The 15,740-nt window shown below is 60.6% G+C and overlaps 1 protein-coding gene across 1 annotated transcript in view; it reads left to right on the top strand.

The window, feature by feature from the left end:
- NKD1 (NKD inhibitor of WNT signaling pathway 1) overlaps window positions 1–15,740 on the top strand; it is a 53,147-nt gene that overhangs the window by 26,131 nt on the left and 11,276 nt on the right. Inside the window, exon 4 of the mRNA XM_008152341.3 lies at window positions 9,192–9,258. Coding sequence (XP_008150563.2) covers window positions 9,192–9,258 — 67 coding nt within the window. The remainder of the gene's footprint in view (window positions 1–9,191; window positions 9,259–15,740) is intronic.

The raw sequence follows: 15,740 nt of genomic DNA, 5'->3' as shown, positions 1-15,740 counted from the left end.
TTGGGCAAGTTGTAGGCAGGGCTACTGGTGGGCCCCTGACCCACGACAGTCCCAGTCACTCCTGTTGTCCTGGCCTGGTTATTTTTTTAAATATATATTTTTATTGATTTCAGAGAGGAAGGGAGAGAGAGAGAGAGATAAAAACATGATGAGAGAGAATCATTGATGGGCTGCCTCCTACACATCCCACACTGGGGATCGAGCCTGCAACTCAGGCATGTGCCCCAACCGGGAATTGAACTGTGACCTCCTAGTTCAGAGGTCGACCCTCAACCACTGAGCCACGCCTGGTTATAGTGTCCCCTTTCACTCTCCAAAGTGTGCCAGTTTGGGCAGTAAAATTACATGGACACCCCGACGCAGGTCCTAGTGTCTTTGTTTTACCCCCGAGGACATTGAGGCTGACAGAGACTTGAGTTAGTTGTGTAGGACCCTGGAATGAGGGCGGGCGGAGCGGAGCTGGGGTGGGAATGGGGCCTGTCTGACCTCACAGCCCAGCCTTTGCCGTGGTCCCACGCTGCCGTCCACAGGACGGTATAACATTACAGATATGTGCAACCTAACTGTTCTCCGCACGGACTCTGTGCCCAGCGTGGTGCCAGGGGTGGGTGGGGTGAGAGGAGGCGGATTGGGCAGGACTCCTTCAGCGGTTCGTAACAGAAAGAAGCACACGCTGGCCCAAACACGGGGTGATTTAGTGGTTCGTTTCCTTGAAAGGCCCAGGGGAACACGAGCATCAGGAATGGTTGGATCCAGGTGCCCAGACAGTGTTCTCAGGACCCATTTTCTGTCGCTTTCCCCCTTTTGGATCTGTTTTCCTCTATGTTGGCTTTTTCTCCTTTTTAGACAAAAAGCTAAGGAGGTAAGCGGTTCCCCTCAGTGCCAGGTCATGTCTCGTTCATGTCGGCAGAAGAGAGCAGTTGTCTTGCAGTTGCATCCCTCTGGCCCGGCCTGGGCCTCGTGCCCAGCCTTGTGGCCAGGGATGTGCAGAGTCCCCAGGGGTCAGGCCCGGAACATGCATCCACCCTGTGGTTAGGGGGAGAGATCAGCCCTGTCCACACCTCACGGATGGAAGTGCCGAGGGCCGGGGTCCTCAGATAAAATACAGGACACCCAGTTACATCGGAACTTCAGGTCAGTAACAATTTTCATAAACGTATATCCCCAATACTGCATGGGACGTATGTATGCTAGACAATGATGGAGTCTAAGATGCAAATGTGACCGCGCGTCCTGCCTGTTTATTTGTGAAGTCTGGCGAGCTTCAGGCGGGTGGCTCTCCAAGGAAGGTCAAGGTCGTACCATGACCTCCGTGACCTCCCAGGGGACCACTCTGTGGTGACAGTCTCTTTTTAAAAATTTGTTTTTATCCCTGGCCGGTTTGGCTCAGTGGATGGAGTGTCCGCCTGAGGACCGAAGGGTCCCGGGTTTGATTCCAGTCAAGGGCACGTACCTCGGTTGCAGGCTCCTCCTCAGCCTGGGCCCTGGTCAGCATTCGTGCAGGAGGCAACCCATCGATGTGTTTCTCTCACATCGATGTTTCTGTCTGTCTTTCCCTCTCTCTAAAAATCAATGGAAAAACGTCCTCGGGCGAGGATTAAAAAACAATAATAAAATCTGGTTTTAGATCTTTGCTTGCCTGAGAGTGGGCACAGTTGGACTTGGGTGCGCCGTGGGGTGGGGAGGAGAGAGCTGCCCCCCTCCCTGCCCCCAGGGATAGCCCGTTTGACATGCTCAGCTGGCCTCATGCCAGTTCGGAGATCAAGGCCCGTCTGCATCGCATGGCCACCGAGAGGGGTCTTGCCGGCCCCCAGCTTCCCACGTGTGCACAGACAGCCAGGAGCGGGGAGAGGCCGTGGCCTCGTCATGGTCCCTGCGTGGCATGGCTGTGGGAGGGGGTGGTGGGGCCTGGGGACACCTTCCTGCCCAGCTGGAACCAGAAAATCGCCTGTTTTACTGGAAAGTTGCCAAGCTCACTGCCAGGATGCTCGGCTGTCTTCTCCAGCGCGCTCTGCTGTGACTCCTGACGGTAGGCGTGTGGTAGGCATGTGTAGTGTGAGTGTGTGCATGACAGCGAGAGTGTGTGTGAGAGTGTGTATTGTGTGTGTATCTGTGTATGACGTGTGCTGTGTGCGTGCACAGCAGGAGGCTCGCAGCGTCCGGCCCAGGCGTTGTTCCGCGTCCCCTCCTGAAGGTGAGGGCTCCCGGGGCGTGGAGAGGAGAGGACCCATCCCTGTGCAGGTAGGAGGCGCAGGAAGCCCCGCCTCCTGATGGAGGCCCCGACAGCATCCTGCTTCCCGGGGGCGGGCCTGGGCCCGGCAGGGGTGCGCACCCTCCCCCGCAGGTGGCCGTGTCTGTGGGGACCCCGTGCTTTGGGGGGCGGGTGACAGCGCAGTCTGTCCTAGCAGCCTGGCTCACGGCCGCCCTGCTCAGCAGGGCACACGCTGGACCCTGGCAGCAGCGCCAGGCCTGCGCCCGGGCCAGGAGCCGCTGGCAGAGGCAGTGCCAGCCGCTCGGAGATCGGAGCCCATCACAGCCCCTGTGGCCTCCCGCTATCAGCGTGCGGCTGTGCGGTGTGGGAGGCGGTGGGGTGGAGCCAGCTGGTGGCGGCTGGCTGTGTGGCGGGCAGTGGCAGGGCGGGGTGCGTGCTGTGTGGGTCAGGGGCTGGGGCAGGAGCCGGGCTGACCATCAGACCCTCGAGCCAGTCACCTCCCTTCTCGAGGCCTCGGGTTCCTCGGGGTAGAGCACCGGCTCCCAGGCCCTCGGAGTTTGGCCACGACCTCACGTGCTGAGCAGGGCCCGGGCGTGGGCCAGGCCCTCACTAAAGAAGTGCAGGTTGTTCTTACCTCGGGGCCGTTGTGTCCATGACCTCAGTCACTGCCACGAGCCCGTCGGACCCTGCTTTCCACCATAGCAGCTCCTCGGAGCACCGGGAGGGAAACCCCAGTGACGCCGAGCCCCCTGGGCCTCCGGCCCTGGACAGCCTGCCTGGCGTTGGGTCATCCAGCTCGGAAATCCCAAAGGTTGGAGGGTTCTGGGTAATGCCCAACCTGGCCGCTTTCCTTTGGCGTTAGCCGATTTTCTCCATGCCCAGCAATCACATTCTAGAACCGGAGCCCCCGAGGAGGGCCTGTGGTCGGGTGCGGGGAGCGTCCAATGGGCTGCGAGCGCCATTCCCCCCCCCTCATTAGGTGCTGCCCTCCCCCCGTGCCCCCCTTCCCCACCCCTTCCCACCTGTTGGGACCAGCCCGATGGCTCAGGGTGGGGGTGGGGGAGGGGACCTCCGTGCTGGACTCCTTAAAGCGCCTGGTTCCCAAAGCGTGACCCACATTCCACAGGACACGGGCGTGGGGGGATGGTGGGCAGCGCGTGTGTCTTTAATCCTCACCCGAGGTTATTTCCGCTGATTATTTTTTTGAGAGAGAGTGGAGGGGAGGAAGGAGGAGAAGGAGAGAGAGAAACATCAATGAGAGAGACACATCCATTGGTTGCCTCCTGCATGCACCCCGACCTGGGCTAGGGATCGAACCTGAAACCCAGATACGTGTCCTTGACCAGGAATCAAACCTGGGACCCTTCAGTGCAGAGGCCGATGCTCCAGCCACACTGGTCAGGGTATGCATTATTTTTTTAAAAAACCCACTAGGACCTCACACACCTGCGATTTCACTGATCTTATTGCTTATGGCAAGAGTAGGTGAGGGAGGGAGGGGGGAGGGAGGGAGGGAGAGAGAGAGAGAGAGAGAGAGAGAGAGAGAGAGAGAGAGAACTAACCGATGTACAGACCACTGTGGCAGCCCAGAGGGGACCGGGCTCTGGGGCGAGGGGCGAGTTGGGAGGAGGGTGTGTGGCTGCCGACTGCTCGCTGGGGGGACGCCCAGGAAGTAGACTTTGCGGCCGGGCTGCCTGTGGCCCCAGGGCGGGAGCCCTTCCTGCTAAGCTCTGCCGTCCCCCCACCCACCCAGGCCCACCTTCCTGACAGGCAGACCCTGAGTCCAGAGAACAAGCCGGGCTGGACCCCGGGTGCAGGAGGCAGCTCAGGGAGGCCAGCCCGAGAGGAGGCGCGGGCTCCCCAGGACGCAGCCGCTGCTCTGCGAGGGGAGAGCTCGCCAGGAATGTCCTGGGGCGGCTCCAGGGCAGACTGCTCGGAGGGAAGGGTTTCAGGGTGGCTTGGTCCTGCCTCCAGCCTCCGCTTCCCGCTGGCCGGGCCCAGCCCTGCGCATTCCTGGGGCCTCTGAGCTGTCCCCGGTCCTGTGGGCACCAGGAGTTTCCTTTGAAACCCGGGCACCGACATCTGTTAGCTCTTAGCGCGCAGAAAGGTTGACAGCACTGGGGGAAGGGGGGGAGACGTACGCTCAGGAGTACGGAGCCAGTCGCAGAGACAAAGAGGAAAAAGCCCGGCTGAACTCCAGCCCGCGCCCCAAGGCCCCGCTTTGATGTGGTTCCCGTCCCCGGAGGCCTTATAAGGCATCCTGCCTGCGCTTCTGGGCTCCGGCTGGTGCTGGCTGCACACCCGGAGCCTGAGGAGCTGGCCTCTCCCTGGGGCCCGTGAGGGGCCGAGGAGGGCGGTGCTGGGATTCTGGAGGGAGGCAGGTCTGGGCCCTGTGGCCGGAGAGGCCACCAAGCCCGGCCACTGGGTGGGAGGCAGCCCGTCATCAGGCTGGGGGGGGGGGCAGAGGGTCTGGGGGGCCCAGGGGGTCTGAGGATCCAGGCGGCGTCTGATGAGAACTTGGAGCAGAGGCTGGGGCTCACCGTCCTGGCGGCCAGAGGAGAGCGGGCCTGGCACCAGCGGTGAGGGGATGGGCAGGGGATGGCTTCTCACGGGGACGGGGGCGGGGGGGCGCGGGGGGTGAAGGGCGTGGGGCTGGAACCAGAAGGCCTGCCTTCAATCCTGGCTCTGACACTAGCTGAGTGACCTTGGACAAGTCGTTAATGTCTGTGCCTCAGTTTCCGCATCTGTAAAGTGGGGCAGTAATGGAACCACTCAGAGGATTGCGGTGAGGGCTAAACGCAGAGCAGGAAGAAGCACGTGCCAGGCTGGGGGGGTGTCTGGATGTCTGTGGAGCCTTTCCACCCCCCCCCCCCCCCAGGAGTGATCTGGTGGCCACGTGACAACGAGAGAAAAAGTAACGCCCTGGCCAGTTGGATTCAGTCGTTAGAGCATCGGCCCGTGGACTGAAGGGTTAGGGTTTGATTCCTGTTCCAGGGCATGTATTTCAGTTGCAGGCTCAATCCCTGGCCTCCGTTGGAGGCAGCCAATCAATGGGTCTCCCTTACATCGATGCTTCTCTCTCTGTGTCTCTCTCCCTCCCCTCCACTCTCTCTAAAAAAATCAATGGGAAAAATATCCTCGGGTGAGGATTAAAAAAAAGAGTAGAAGGCCACTGATCTCTTGGGCCCCAGGCGTGGTCTCAGGCAGAATGCTAAGCACTTGCTATCCAGTGGTTTACTTGGTCCTCACACGCACCCCGAGACAGCGTGAGGGCCCCCCTCCCTGTGCACACATTGGGGATAAAGGTCCTTCACTGGATGACCCCGCTTGTGCGAGGCAGAGCTGAGATCTGAACTGCGGTCTCGCCAACTCCATGCCCTGCACCCCTGCACCAGGGCTCCCAGGGGGGCTCCTGGCTGTCTAGGGGCCCGAGTGCCTCCTGTGCGGTGGCCCCGAGGACCGGGCCCGGGACCTTGCATGCGGGGCTCCCGCCCAGGGCTCTGCCACGTCCCACACTTCGTGGATCAGGGCTGTGGGCACCTTTGAGACCACAGCTGGGCCTGCTTGGCCACTGACCCACAAGAGCTGCTGGCCAGGCTGGCTTTCTTGTACTTCTTTAAGCGTGATCCTTGGTCCCCGGCCAGTGCCAAGTCCCTGGGCCACCTCTGCCCTGTGCCCACAGCAGCCCTGATGCCACTGTCCAAGCTCAGGCGGGCATCGAAGGAGCTGACTGGAATCGGGGCCCTGCCCCTCATCGGCTGGTGCTCCAGGGCCAGGCACCGGGCCTCTTGGAGCCTCCTCCTCATTGAAACACGGGGCTGGTGGGACCCCCCTTTCTATGGAGACTGGTGGGGGGCCATGAATACTTGGTAAGGGATGTGAGTGGCTGTCTTTGCATCATTTTCCCGTCTCACATGGTCCCTGGGGGTTGAGGGCACTTTCTTTGTAGGCAAAAAACCTAATAACAATCATACCTGTCACTGTACAGTTTGCAAATCATTTTTATGGGCATTTATTCCTTGAGGGATGGAAAGAGCGGGCCTCGTGTCGCTTAAAGGACTCACTGTTCATAAAAGGTGCCTGGCACGGCGTCTGGCACATCAGAAATGCCCAGGAAGTGTCAGCGGTCCTGTTAGTGCTGCTGCGGTTTATCGCTGTGCCCATTTAAGGGATAGGCAGACTGAGGTTCCGAGAAGGCAGTGGCTCCAGGTCCAGGTGCGAGGGAGGTGACCATGTTGCCTCTGGCCTAGCGCTTCATGGCCTGAGGACCGCGGACACTGCACCGCACGGCGCTGGCCGTCCGGCCGGTGGCTGAGAGGAGCGTGCCCGCAGTTGAGTGTCTGTATCAGCGGACCATGGCGCCCAGGAGCTTGCGAAGCGTCCTACGGAGCTGAGCGGGGTTTGGCAGGAAGAGGCCGCCCCAGAACGTGCCAGAACTCTGCTTTCACACATCAGAGAGCTTGGTCCTCCCAGCAGAGGGCACCAAGGCCGCCGTCAGGGAGGCTGTGGCTGCGTGATGCGCCCGCAGGCATCCTTACGGCCCAGACATGCTTTGTTGGTGGTGACATCTGGAGTCACGTGCTCCGAAGCCTTTGTCTCGCAGACCCGTCAGCCAGGCCGGGAGCCGCCGTGCAGGGAGCGGCTGGGGTGGCAGCGGGTCAGCGCGGAGCCCGCGGCGCTCCGGAGGACCTCAGCTCGCAGGGGTCCGGGCGCCCTTGAGGACAGTCCCTGCTCCTGCGAGGAAGTGCCGCCCACCAGCCTCTCGGCGGAGGCGGCATCGCCCTCCCCTGGCACGAAAGATGGGCCCTACTTGGCTGCCGGGCCTCCCCGCTGCCTACTGATGCCACCCGAGCGTGTCCCTTTCCTGTCACCAGCTCCCAGCTCCCCTGTCAGCTCCGGCTCTGAACACAAACAGCCAGTCCGCACGTCCAGGAGATGGTCGGGGTTTTGGTCACGGGCGGGGGAGGGGAGGGAAGCCATCCTGGGCCAGGAGGCAGGGGCCTGAGTCGGGGCCCCGAGTCTGAACGGCCACCTCGTAGCCACCTTTAGGGAAGAGGAGGCAGTGCCCCCGGGTGATTTGAAAGCAGAAAAGGGGACAGAGAAGGCCAAGCCCTAAATGCGAGCCGTGTCTCCTCCGACAGCAGACAGCAGAGTGGCCCCAGCCGAGTCCGGGGACAAGATGGACGGACCCTGCAAAGCAGTTTTAAACTTGTAATAATTTTTTGTTCATCGAGATGAGCACTGGTTTTTCTGTTAAGCATCCGAGAGGCAGGACTTTCCCCCTATTTTCTCGGAGAGGATGCTTTTCCTGTTCCCTTTTCTGTCTCTCCAAAGGGAGGCTGGGGCAGCCGTGGGTTTGGGCTGGTTTTCTCGCTTGTCATTTCGCGGTTGCAGAGCGCTGCCGCGTGTCACGGTGGGCGCCGGAGCGATAAGGCAGTGTAATCACCCAAGACTCACCGCTCCCGGCCAAGAGGAGCGTTTCTCAAAGTGGGTTCCTTGGAACACAGGTCCCACGGCATGCTTCTGAGAAATAAAACTCCGTGGTCTGATGGGGTTCGAGGGATGCCGTGTGAGGACCACGTTACACGGTTATTCACGGTGTCCGTTGCCATAGTAAGTCCTGCAGGAAGGGACCTTGTTTAACTTGGTTTAAAATAACCTTTTTTTTGATCCCAGAACTCTTCTTGGCAGAAAACCAATAAATACAGAAGACAGTTGGACAGCTCGTCTTAGCCTTTTGTCTGGAGTCGTCCTGCTGGGCTGGGGGCAGAGGTGGGACCTCTGTGGGTATCCCAGACATTTCCCAGCCTGAGGACTGACCAGCTCCCCGGCCAGCCAACAGCCCCACGGGGCAGCCCGACCGGCTGGGCGACGCTCTGCCCTCGGGGGTGAGCTACCGGGCATCGTTGTTTTGTTACTCCTCACGTGAGGAAATTTTCCCCATTGATTTTCAGAGAGAGAGAGAGAGAGAGAGAGAGAAACACTGATGTGAGAGAGGCACATCAATTGGTTGCTTCCTGCACGTGCCCTGACCAGGGCCAGGGATTGAACCTGCAACCCAGATACATGCCCTTGACCAGGAATCGAACCCGAGACCCTTCAGTTCATGGGCTGACATTCTAACCATTGAGCGCACCTGCCAGGGCGGGCTCCCAGACATCTTTACACCACGCGGAGGGACAGGCCAGGCGTGTGCAGGGACCGGCGGGAGATGAGGGAGGCGTATGGAAGCCGGAGCATGGAGGTCCAACGTGCTGAAGAGTCTGGCTTATGGGAAGGGCGGTCGGAGCCCACTCCGCACACCGCCCTCTTTGTAAGCCACCGGGACCGCCGCCCGGGACCCGCCGTGGGAGGAAGGCTCCAGTCAGATCTCTTCGTGAGGCCACCGCGCAGGCGCGTTGTCCCGCTCCAGGGGAGAGATGGGGGCATGTTACGATCTGGCCTCTGCCTTTTGCTGAGGTGGAGGTGGGACTCGCTTTCTGGGGGAGAAGTGTGGCCCCGTGTCGTGTTTCGTGGTGGGCCGCAGGCTGAGAAAACTTACCTCCTACACAGCAGTGTGACGATCAGCTTTTTAGAAAATATATATACTTTTATTGATGTCAGAGAGGAAGGGAGAGGGAGAGAGAGAGAAACATCCATGATGAGAGAGAATCATGGATCAGCTGCCTCCTGCACGCCCCCCACTGGGGATGGAGCCCGCAACCCGGGCCTGTGCCCTGACCAGCATCGAACTGTGACCTCCTGGTTCATAGGTCGACACTCAACCACTGAGCCACACCGGCCGGGCTGATGATCAGCTTTTCAGGTGGGATGGGACCTGCCTCCATTGGCCCACATTCCCATTGGGACAATCGGAGCGGGGCCCCAGCTTCCTTGCGACCAGGCAGGCACATGCTCACGACGCCACATTTTCTGCCCCGATGCCAGGTGCCACCTGACCCCGGGGTGTCCTTCATATCCCTGTCTTACCTTCCTCTAGGAGCTGGTGGGCGAGGTTTTCAGAGAAACGCTCAGCGAGGAGGAGGAGGAAGACTTTCGACTGGAAGGTACTGGACTCCATTGCTTTCTTCCCAGGGGGCAGGGCGGAGGGGATGGGGCCATCTGGTCTACCACATGCCCTGTACACCCTCCAGAAATCTGTGGTCCAGGCAGAGGGCAGGACTCCAGGGGGAGGGCTGAGGAGCAAGAGGGAAGTGTGGCTCCCACAGTCCAGGCCCAGAGTGGAGCCGGGCCACGTGGGTCCCCGGCCCGGCCCTGCCGTGTGTCCGCTGCGGGGCCTCAGGTGGGCTCTTTGACCTCAGCTGCTCCTTAGGAAGTGAGCGTAGTGGCTCCTCATGGGCCCCTCCCGCAGCGTCAGGCATGCCATGAGTGCTCCCTCCCAGAGCTGTTCTGTTCGCCATCCTCCACTCGTCCACTCACCTGGAGCACACGTATGTGGGCACCCCCCCGCCCACCCGGCCTCACCTCCTTCCTCTCGGCTGTCACGCCTCCTTTCTTCAAGGGGAAGCACTGCGTTGAGGAAAGAACTAGGACCTAGAGGAGGTTGGACTGGGTTGTCAGTGGTCAAGCTGTTGGGCCCTGTTCTTCAAACGAAGGCTTACACAGGAGCCCGGGACAGAAAGCGGTTAGAGCAGGCGCAGAAACACGGCACGTACAGATGGCACGTTATCCTTTATGGAGCAAGGGCCGCCCGACACCCATCCCCGTGCATATGCGTAGATGCCTCATGTGTGTGCTGCCGTGTAGCTAGAGGCCTAGACACAAGAGCAGCCGCTCCCGGGCACGGGAGGAGGAGCCTCAGGGGGGACAGAATGGCCCAGAGGACTGTAGCGTCAGCTGTGACAGACGGTTTAACGTTTACAAGAACGCCATCCCAGGTTCCTTGTGAAACACAAGGCGAAGGACAGCATTAAACAGGGACACAGAAGTAAGTACAGCCGTGAGAGTGGCTGCTCCGGCTGCTGCCCGAGGGAGGCTGGGCCCTGTGCTGGCTGTGGCTCTCCGGCGCCCACCCCAGGGCGGGGGCTGGGCTGTGACCGAGAGGCAGGTGCTGTGGTTTCTGGCCGCGGGGACGCACCCACCTGGCCGGAGCGGGTGGGGGTGGGAGGCGGTGGGCGTCCCTCTGCGCGCCGGCCAGGGAGAGCGCGTGGAATCCTGAATCTCTTCTTTGTCTTCCTGTTGGCCAAGTTCACCGCCTCTTGGCGGGCTGGAGGGCTGCGCAGGGAGGAAGAAAAGGCCATCTGAGGCAGGAAGATAAAAGAAGCCTGTTAGCCGTCCCGGGAGAGGCGGGCTTTCGCTCCTGCGTTGTTCTGTAAAGCCGGCCCCAATCCAGCGTCTTAACCGCCTTAACCGGCCAGCTGGGAGCACGCGCGCGGCTGGGAGATTAAGGCCGGGCTGGGTGCGCGGCGGCTGCGGAGCTCCTTTTGAGCTGCGGGGAGAACAAAGTCAACTTCAAACGTCCCGAGCCCCCGCCGGCGGGGTGTGGTGGGGCGTGGCGGGGCGGCACGTGGCTGGAGGGGGGCTCGGGAGTGGAGCCAGGGCGAGGTCAGCCCCACACTTCCCTCCAGCACCCGCCGGACTTCCCAGCCTCCTCGTGGGGGGAGGGGGGACAGCCTGGGGCCGGTGGCCTGTGGCCTGAGGTGCAAAGTGGGGCCAGGCCTGTTGGCAGACCCGTCACCCCAGCAGTCTCTCCTCCTGACCCAGCTCAGGCGACAGCTCCTGCTCTGCGGCCACTGGAGGAAAAGACCTATAAGTGGGACCCCTCTCTCCCTCCCACCTCGCGCTGCCCCCCTGCCCAGACTCTCGCTCACTCCTGCCTCTCACCCTCCGGCCTGTGCCCCCTGACCTTTAGCATCCCCAAATACCTGGTTTTTATCCTCCGACCTCTCTGATGGGGGTAAAGGCAGGCAGAGTGCAGTCCGCTTGGCAGTGTCTGTAGAAAGCTGACTCCCAGAACCCAGTCCGGCATGCTGGTCCCGCTCAGAACGGGGCCGTGCCCTCACCGGCTGCTCAGTGGTTAGAGCGTCAGCCCTTGGACCGAAGGGTCTTGGACTCGATTCCCACTCAAGGGCACGCACCTCGGTGGCAGGTTCCCCAGCCCCAGTGGGGGTGTGTGTGTGGAGGGGCAGCGGATCACTGTGTCTCTCTCACTCTCACATCAATGGTTCTCTCTTTCTCTTGTACCCTCCTCCCTCCTCATTCTCTCTGGAAATCAATGGAAAAGGTATCCTCAGTTGAGGATTTTTAAAAAAGAAAGGAAGGAGCCCTCAATGCCACCAGTGTTAGGGGGCCCTCTCCCTGGGGGTCCAGCTGCTTCCTGCCGACCCCACCTCCCAGCCCGGGTTGGGCCTGGCAGGGCCGGTGGCATCTCTGCTTCCCTGGCCCCATGGGTGGATGTGCCCGGAGCAGCTGGGCCTGCCCAGCAGGGCAGTGGTGTGGGGACTGAGACGGGGGGCCTGTCCCACTGTGCAGGGGCCCCGAACATTGCCTCCCCCAGCGGAGGCCACAGGAGGCGCCTTCTCCCTCCCTCCTACTCTGGCTTCCCGAGGATCTGCAAGTCAGGCTGCAGGTCCAGCCCACTTTCCCGCGACGTGCTGTGTGACCTCGGGGAGCCGGCACCCTCTCTGTGCAGGTTCCCTCAGGCTCCTGTGCAGAGTGAGGTCACTGGCGTGCGAGCTCGGAGGACAGCCTGGTCTGGAGAACGTGGCCGTGCCTGTGAGCTGTCCTGGTTCGTGTTGTTTTGTGGGTTCATCTTCCTTTTTTTTTTATTTTTGTTAATCCTCACCCGACGATATTTTTCCCATTGACTTTTAGAGAGCGTGGAAGAGAGGGGGAAGAAAGAGAGAGAGGAGATAGACACCCACACGCACCCCAACTGGGGCTGGGGATCAAACCTGCAACCCAGGTACGAGCCCTTGATCAGGAATTGAACCCACGGCCTTTGGTGTGACGGCTGATGCTCTAACCACTGAGCCACTGGCCAGCTCAGGTCCACCTTTCTTGATGAGGGGCCCACGGCGGTTTGGTCATTTCCTTGTCCAGATCGAGCAAGGCCTCTTTTCAAAGCCTCTCTAACCCTACCAGAACCCCTGCACGTCTCCTCCTCCTCCCAGTGGGGGCCGAGGGTCTGGCCTGCGGTAAGTGCTCCATGATACTCACAGCAGGAGACCCCAGTCAGGTGACCCTCTCCCGCAGCCACCAGGCCGGCGGTGTGTTCCCCTCGGGGCCCAGACTCCCAGCGGGGAGGGTTCGGCCATTCACCGCGCTGCGGAGCCCCGGGGGGGGGGGGGGGGGGGCCTCCGGTCCCCTACGTGTAGCTGGGAGGCTGAGGCCGGAGCGGGGGTGGAGCCTGTGCAGGGTCACACAGCCGACCGAGGACAGAGCTCCGGCCTCGGAGTCCTCATTCGGGTTCCGACCGAGCACCTGCTGCGGGTGGGGCCCCGGGAGTCTGAGGCAGAGAGGCGCTCACTGGAGAGCAGCAGGGACCCCCGCTGTCCCCCGACAGAGGGGCCAGGTGGGCCGGGCGCTGGCTCCTCTCCCTCAGCTCAGAGCCATCGCCCACTGCACCCCGCAGGCCCTGGAGCCCCGGGGTCAGCCCACGGCAGTTCCCCTCAGGTCCCCTCTTCACGCAGCCCCGCCTGCACCGCGGAGGCTCTGCGGGTGTCACATCCGGGAGGCGCTCGTAGTTTCAGGTGGCTCGGGGTTAGGTTTTAAACCTGAATTTCATCACAGCTTTCAACTTGGGCTGGGGTGGGGGAGGGTGAGAGGGACATGATATTTTTAGCCCAAAGAAGGCTTTTTCCCCCTCTCTCTCTGTCCCTGCCCGGCGTGTCGCCCTCCCTCCCTGAACAGATGTCCCTTCTCAGTCCGATTTGAATGTCATGGCCAGAGGCCATGCACCTGATGCTGCAAGGAGAGAAAAAGGCCAGAGAGCTTTTGTTGGCGGGACTTCTCCCCCTCTTTTTTCTTAAAAAAAAAAAAGTTTTTATTGATTTCAGAGAGAGGAAGGGAGAGGGAGAGAGAGAAACATCAACGATGAGAGAGAATCATGGATCGGCTGCACGCCCCCTACTGGGGATCGAGCCTGCAACTAGGGCATGTGCCCCGACTGGGAATCGAACCATGACCTCCTGGGTCATAGGTCAACACTCAACCCCGAGCCACACCGGGCGCGAGTATGCTTTTTAAGCTCAGGCTCCCCTTTTGTCAAACGCGAGCAGCCACACACCCTGCGTGGCGTTAGCGAGAGGAGCCGGTGGAATAGCGTGTTCCCACTCACTTCACCGGGTCCCGGTACAGCCCTCAGCCGGGCAGATCTGTGCGTCTCCGGGACCCTCGCTCCCCGGGGAGAGCCTCCTGCCCTGAACGCAAGAAACCATTTGGCCCGGAATGCACACGCGATACCTTTCTCTTTTTACACGCAGCAGATTAGCCGCCTAATTATATTTGGCATCGGCTAATATTAAATTCATCTGCCTCCCCTCCAACAGCTGCTGTCGGGGGGCTGGGGAGTCAGAAACATCCCGGCAATCCACCCCGAGATGGAAATATTTGTGGCAGATAATCCGCGCGAGGACCATTAAGAAGGGGCGGCGGATACGTAGGGCGAATGTGCCGAGTCCAGCGAGGAGGCCCGGCCTGTGTTACATCTGACATGGGGCCAGCTGAGCGCACGCCAGGCACCTGGGCCGCAGAGGTGCCCGCCACGCCTCGGAGTGTCCTGGTCATTTCTGGTCTTTGCTGGGGCTCACGTAGTCACTGCCCTGTGTTCTAATTTGCGGCTTCTTCCAAAGTTTAATGTCAACCACACCTTTCTGGATTGTGTCACAGTAACGGCCTTTGCTGTACCATTCAGGGTCTAGATTAAAAAAAAAAAAAAAAGTATATGTATATGTTATTGATCTCAGAGAGGAAGGGAGAGGGAGATAGAAACATCAACGATGAGAGAGAATCATGGATCGACTGCCTCCTGCACGCTCTCTACTGGGGATTGAGCCCGCAACCCAGGCATGTGCCCTCACCGGGAATCGAACGAACTGTGACCTCCTGGTTCACAGATCGACGCTCGAACCCTGAGCCACGCCGGCTGGGCCAGGGTGTGGATTTTAGCCTCAGTGCAGGATTCAGGAATAACCTGTCCCTTTCCCCTTACCCCATTTCCCATGCCAGTCCCAGGCTCGGTCAGGCCAGGATTTGTGGTGTGCTTGCTACGTGGCCTTCCCCGTGTCCGCCTGGGGATTCGGTGCAGTGAGCGCACCGTGGTGATGGTGGGCTGTCTGCTCTGTGCCCGTACGGCGCATGCCGTCCACGTGGGCAGCCCAGGGCCCGTAGCCAGCAGCCGCAGCCCTGCAGGAACTTTTGTCGTGGCTGCGTGGACGTGGCGGGCCCCTGCGAAGCCACCGGAAGACCCGAGCCAGGACCGCACGGGATCAAGTGCTGGACGGGATGAGTTTGTTTATTTATTTTTAAATGTATTTTTTATTGATTTCAGAGAGGAAGGGAGAGGGAGAGAGGGAGAGAAACATCCATGATGAGAGGGAATCACTGATCGGCTCCTTGGGATTGCGCCCGAAACCCGGGCATGTGTCCTGACCGGGAATCGAACTGTGACCTCCTAGTTCATAGGTCGGTGTTCCACCACTGAGCCACGCCGGCCCAGCTAGATGGGACGTGTTTAGACAGCATCCTGCTAGGGACAAATAGCGTTTGTGCAAATCAGGAGAAGGGCCCCTCCTCACGACACCTTTCACCATCTGTTCAGAAAATGTCCTATGCCATCCGCAGATGTGTACCGCCCGGCACGGGCACGCGCCGCCTAGAGCTGTACCGTGCACGGCCTGCTTGGCACAGCCAGGCTCCCAGTGACCCCAGAGGACTCTGTCCCCGCGGCGGCGAGGGAGGAAGCCGGAGGTGCTCGTCCTGAGGAGGGTGGGGTGCGGTGGTGGGGCTGTTTCATTTCACAGCCCTTCTGCCCTGCTGTTGGGAGGTGCCAGCTGTCAGCACCTCGTGCTGGGTCGGCCATGCCATCCCGCTCCCCCGGTCGCCGCTGTTTGCCAGGGTAAACAGTCCCCAGAAAGTGGCCGTGGCTCTCCCAGCCTGCCGTCCCCCATGCGCCCGGGCCTCCTTCCCTGGGGCCCATGGGTGGGGTTCAGGGACGGGTGTTTAAACCCGGCTCAGAGTAGCCACCGTCCTGGTACCTCCTTTCTGTCCCCAGTGTCCCCAGCCCTCTTCCTTCTCTCTCTTCCTCCCCAGCCCCTCCTTTCTTTAAACGGGGGGAGGGGCGAGGGGAGAGGCTGTCTTTGATCTCCGTGGAGGAAAAAAGTCTGTTCTGTTCAGGCTTTTGGCTAACACAACAAACAGTGTTTAAAATTTAACTTTGCTTAATTAATTAGTAATTCTGTTTAATGCTGTCTGATCTCCCTCCAAAAGGTATTCTGAAGCCCGAGAAGGGAACATCAAAGGGAGCGGGTGAGGATGGTCAAGTAACGCATTTAATCTGGCCGTCGCCGGGGGTGGAGCGATGCCAGGC

This window comes from Eptesicus fuscus, chromosome 21 (assembly GCF_027574615.1).
Source record: "Eptesicus fuscus isolate TK198812 chromosome 21, DD_ASM_mEF_20220401, whole genome shotgun sequence".
Classification (NCBI taxonomy): domain Eukaryota; kingdom Metazoa; phylum Chordata; class Mammalia; order Chiroptera; family Vespertilionidae; genus Eptesicus; species Eptesicus fuscus.
The sequence above is the reverse complement of the archived record's forward strand: the minus strand, read 5'-3'. Positions and strand labels throughout refer to the sequence as shown.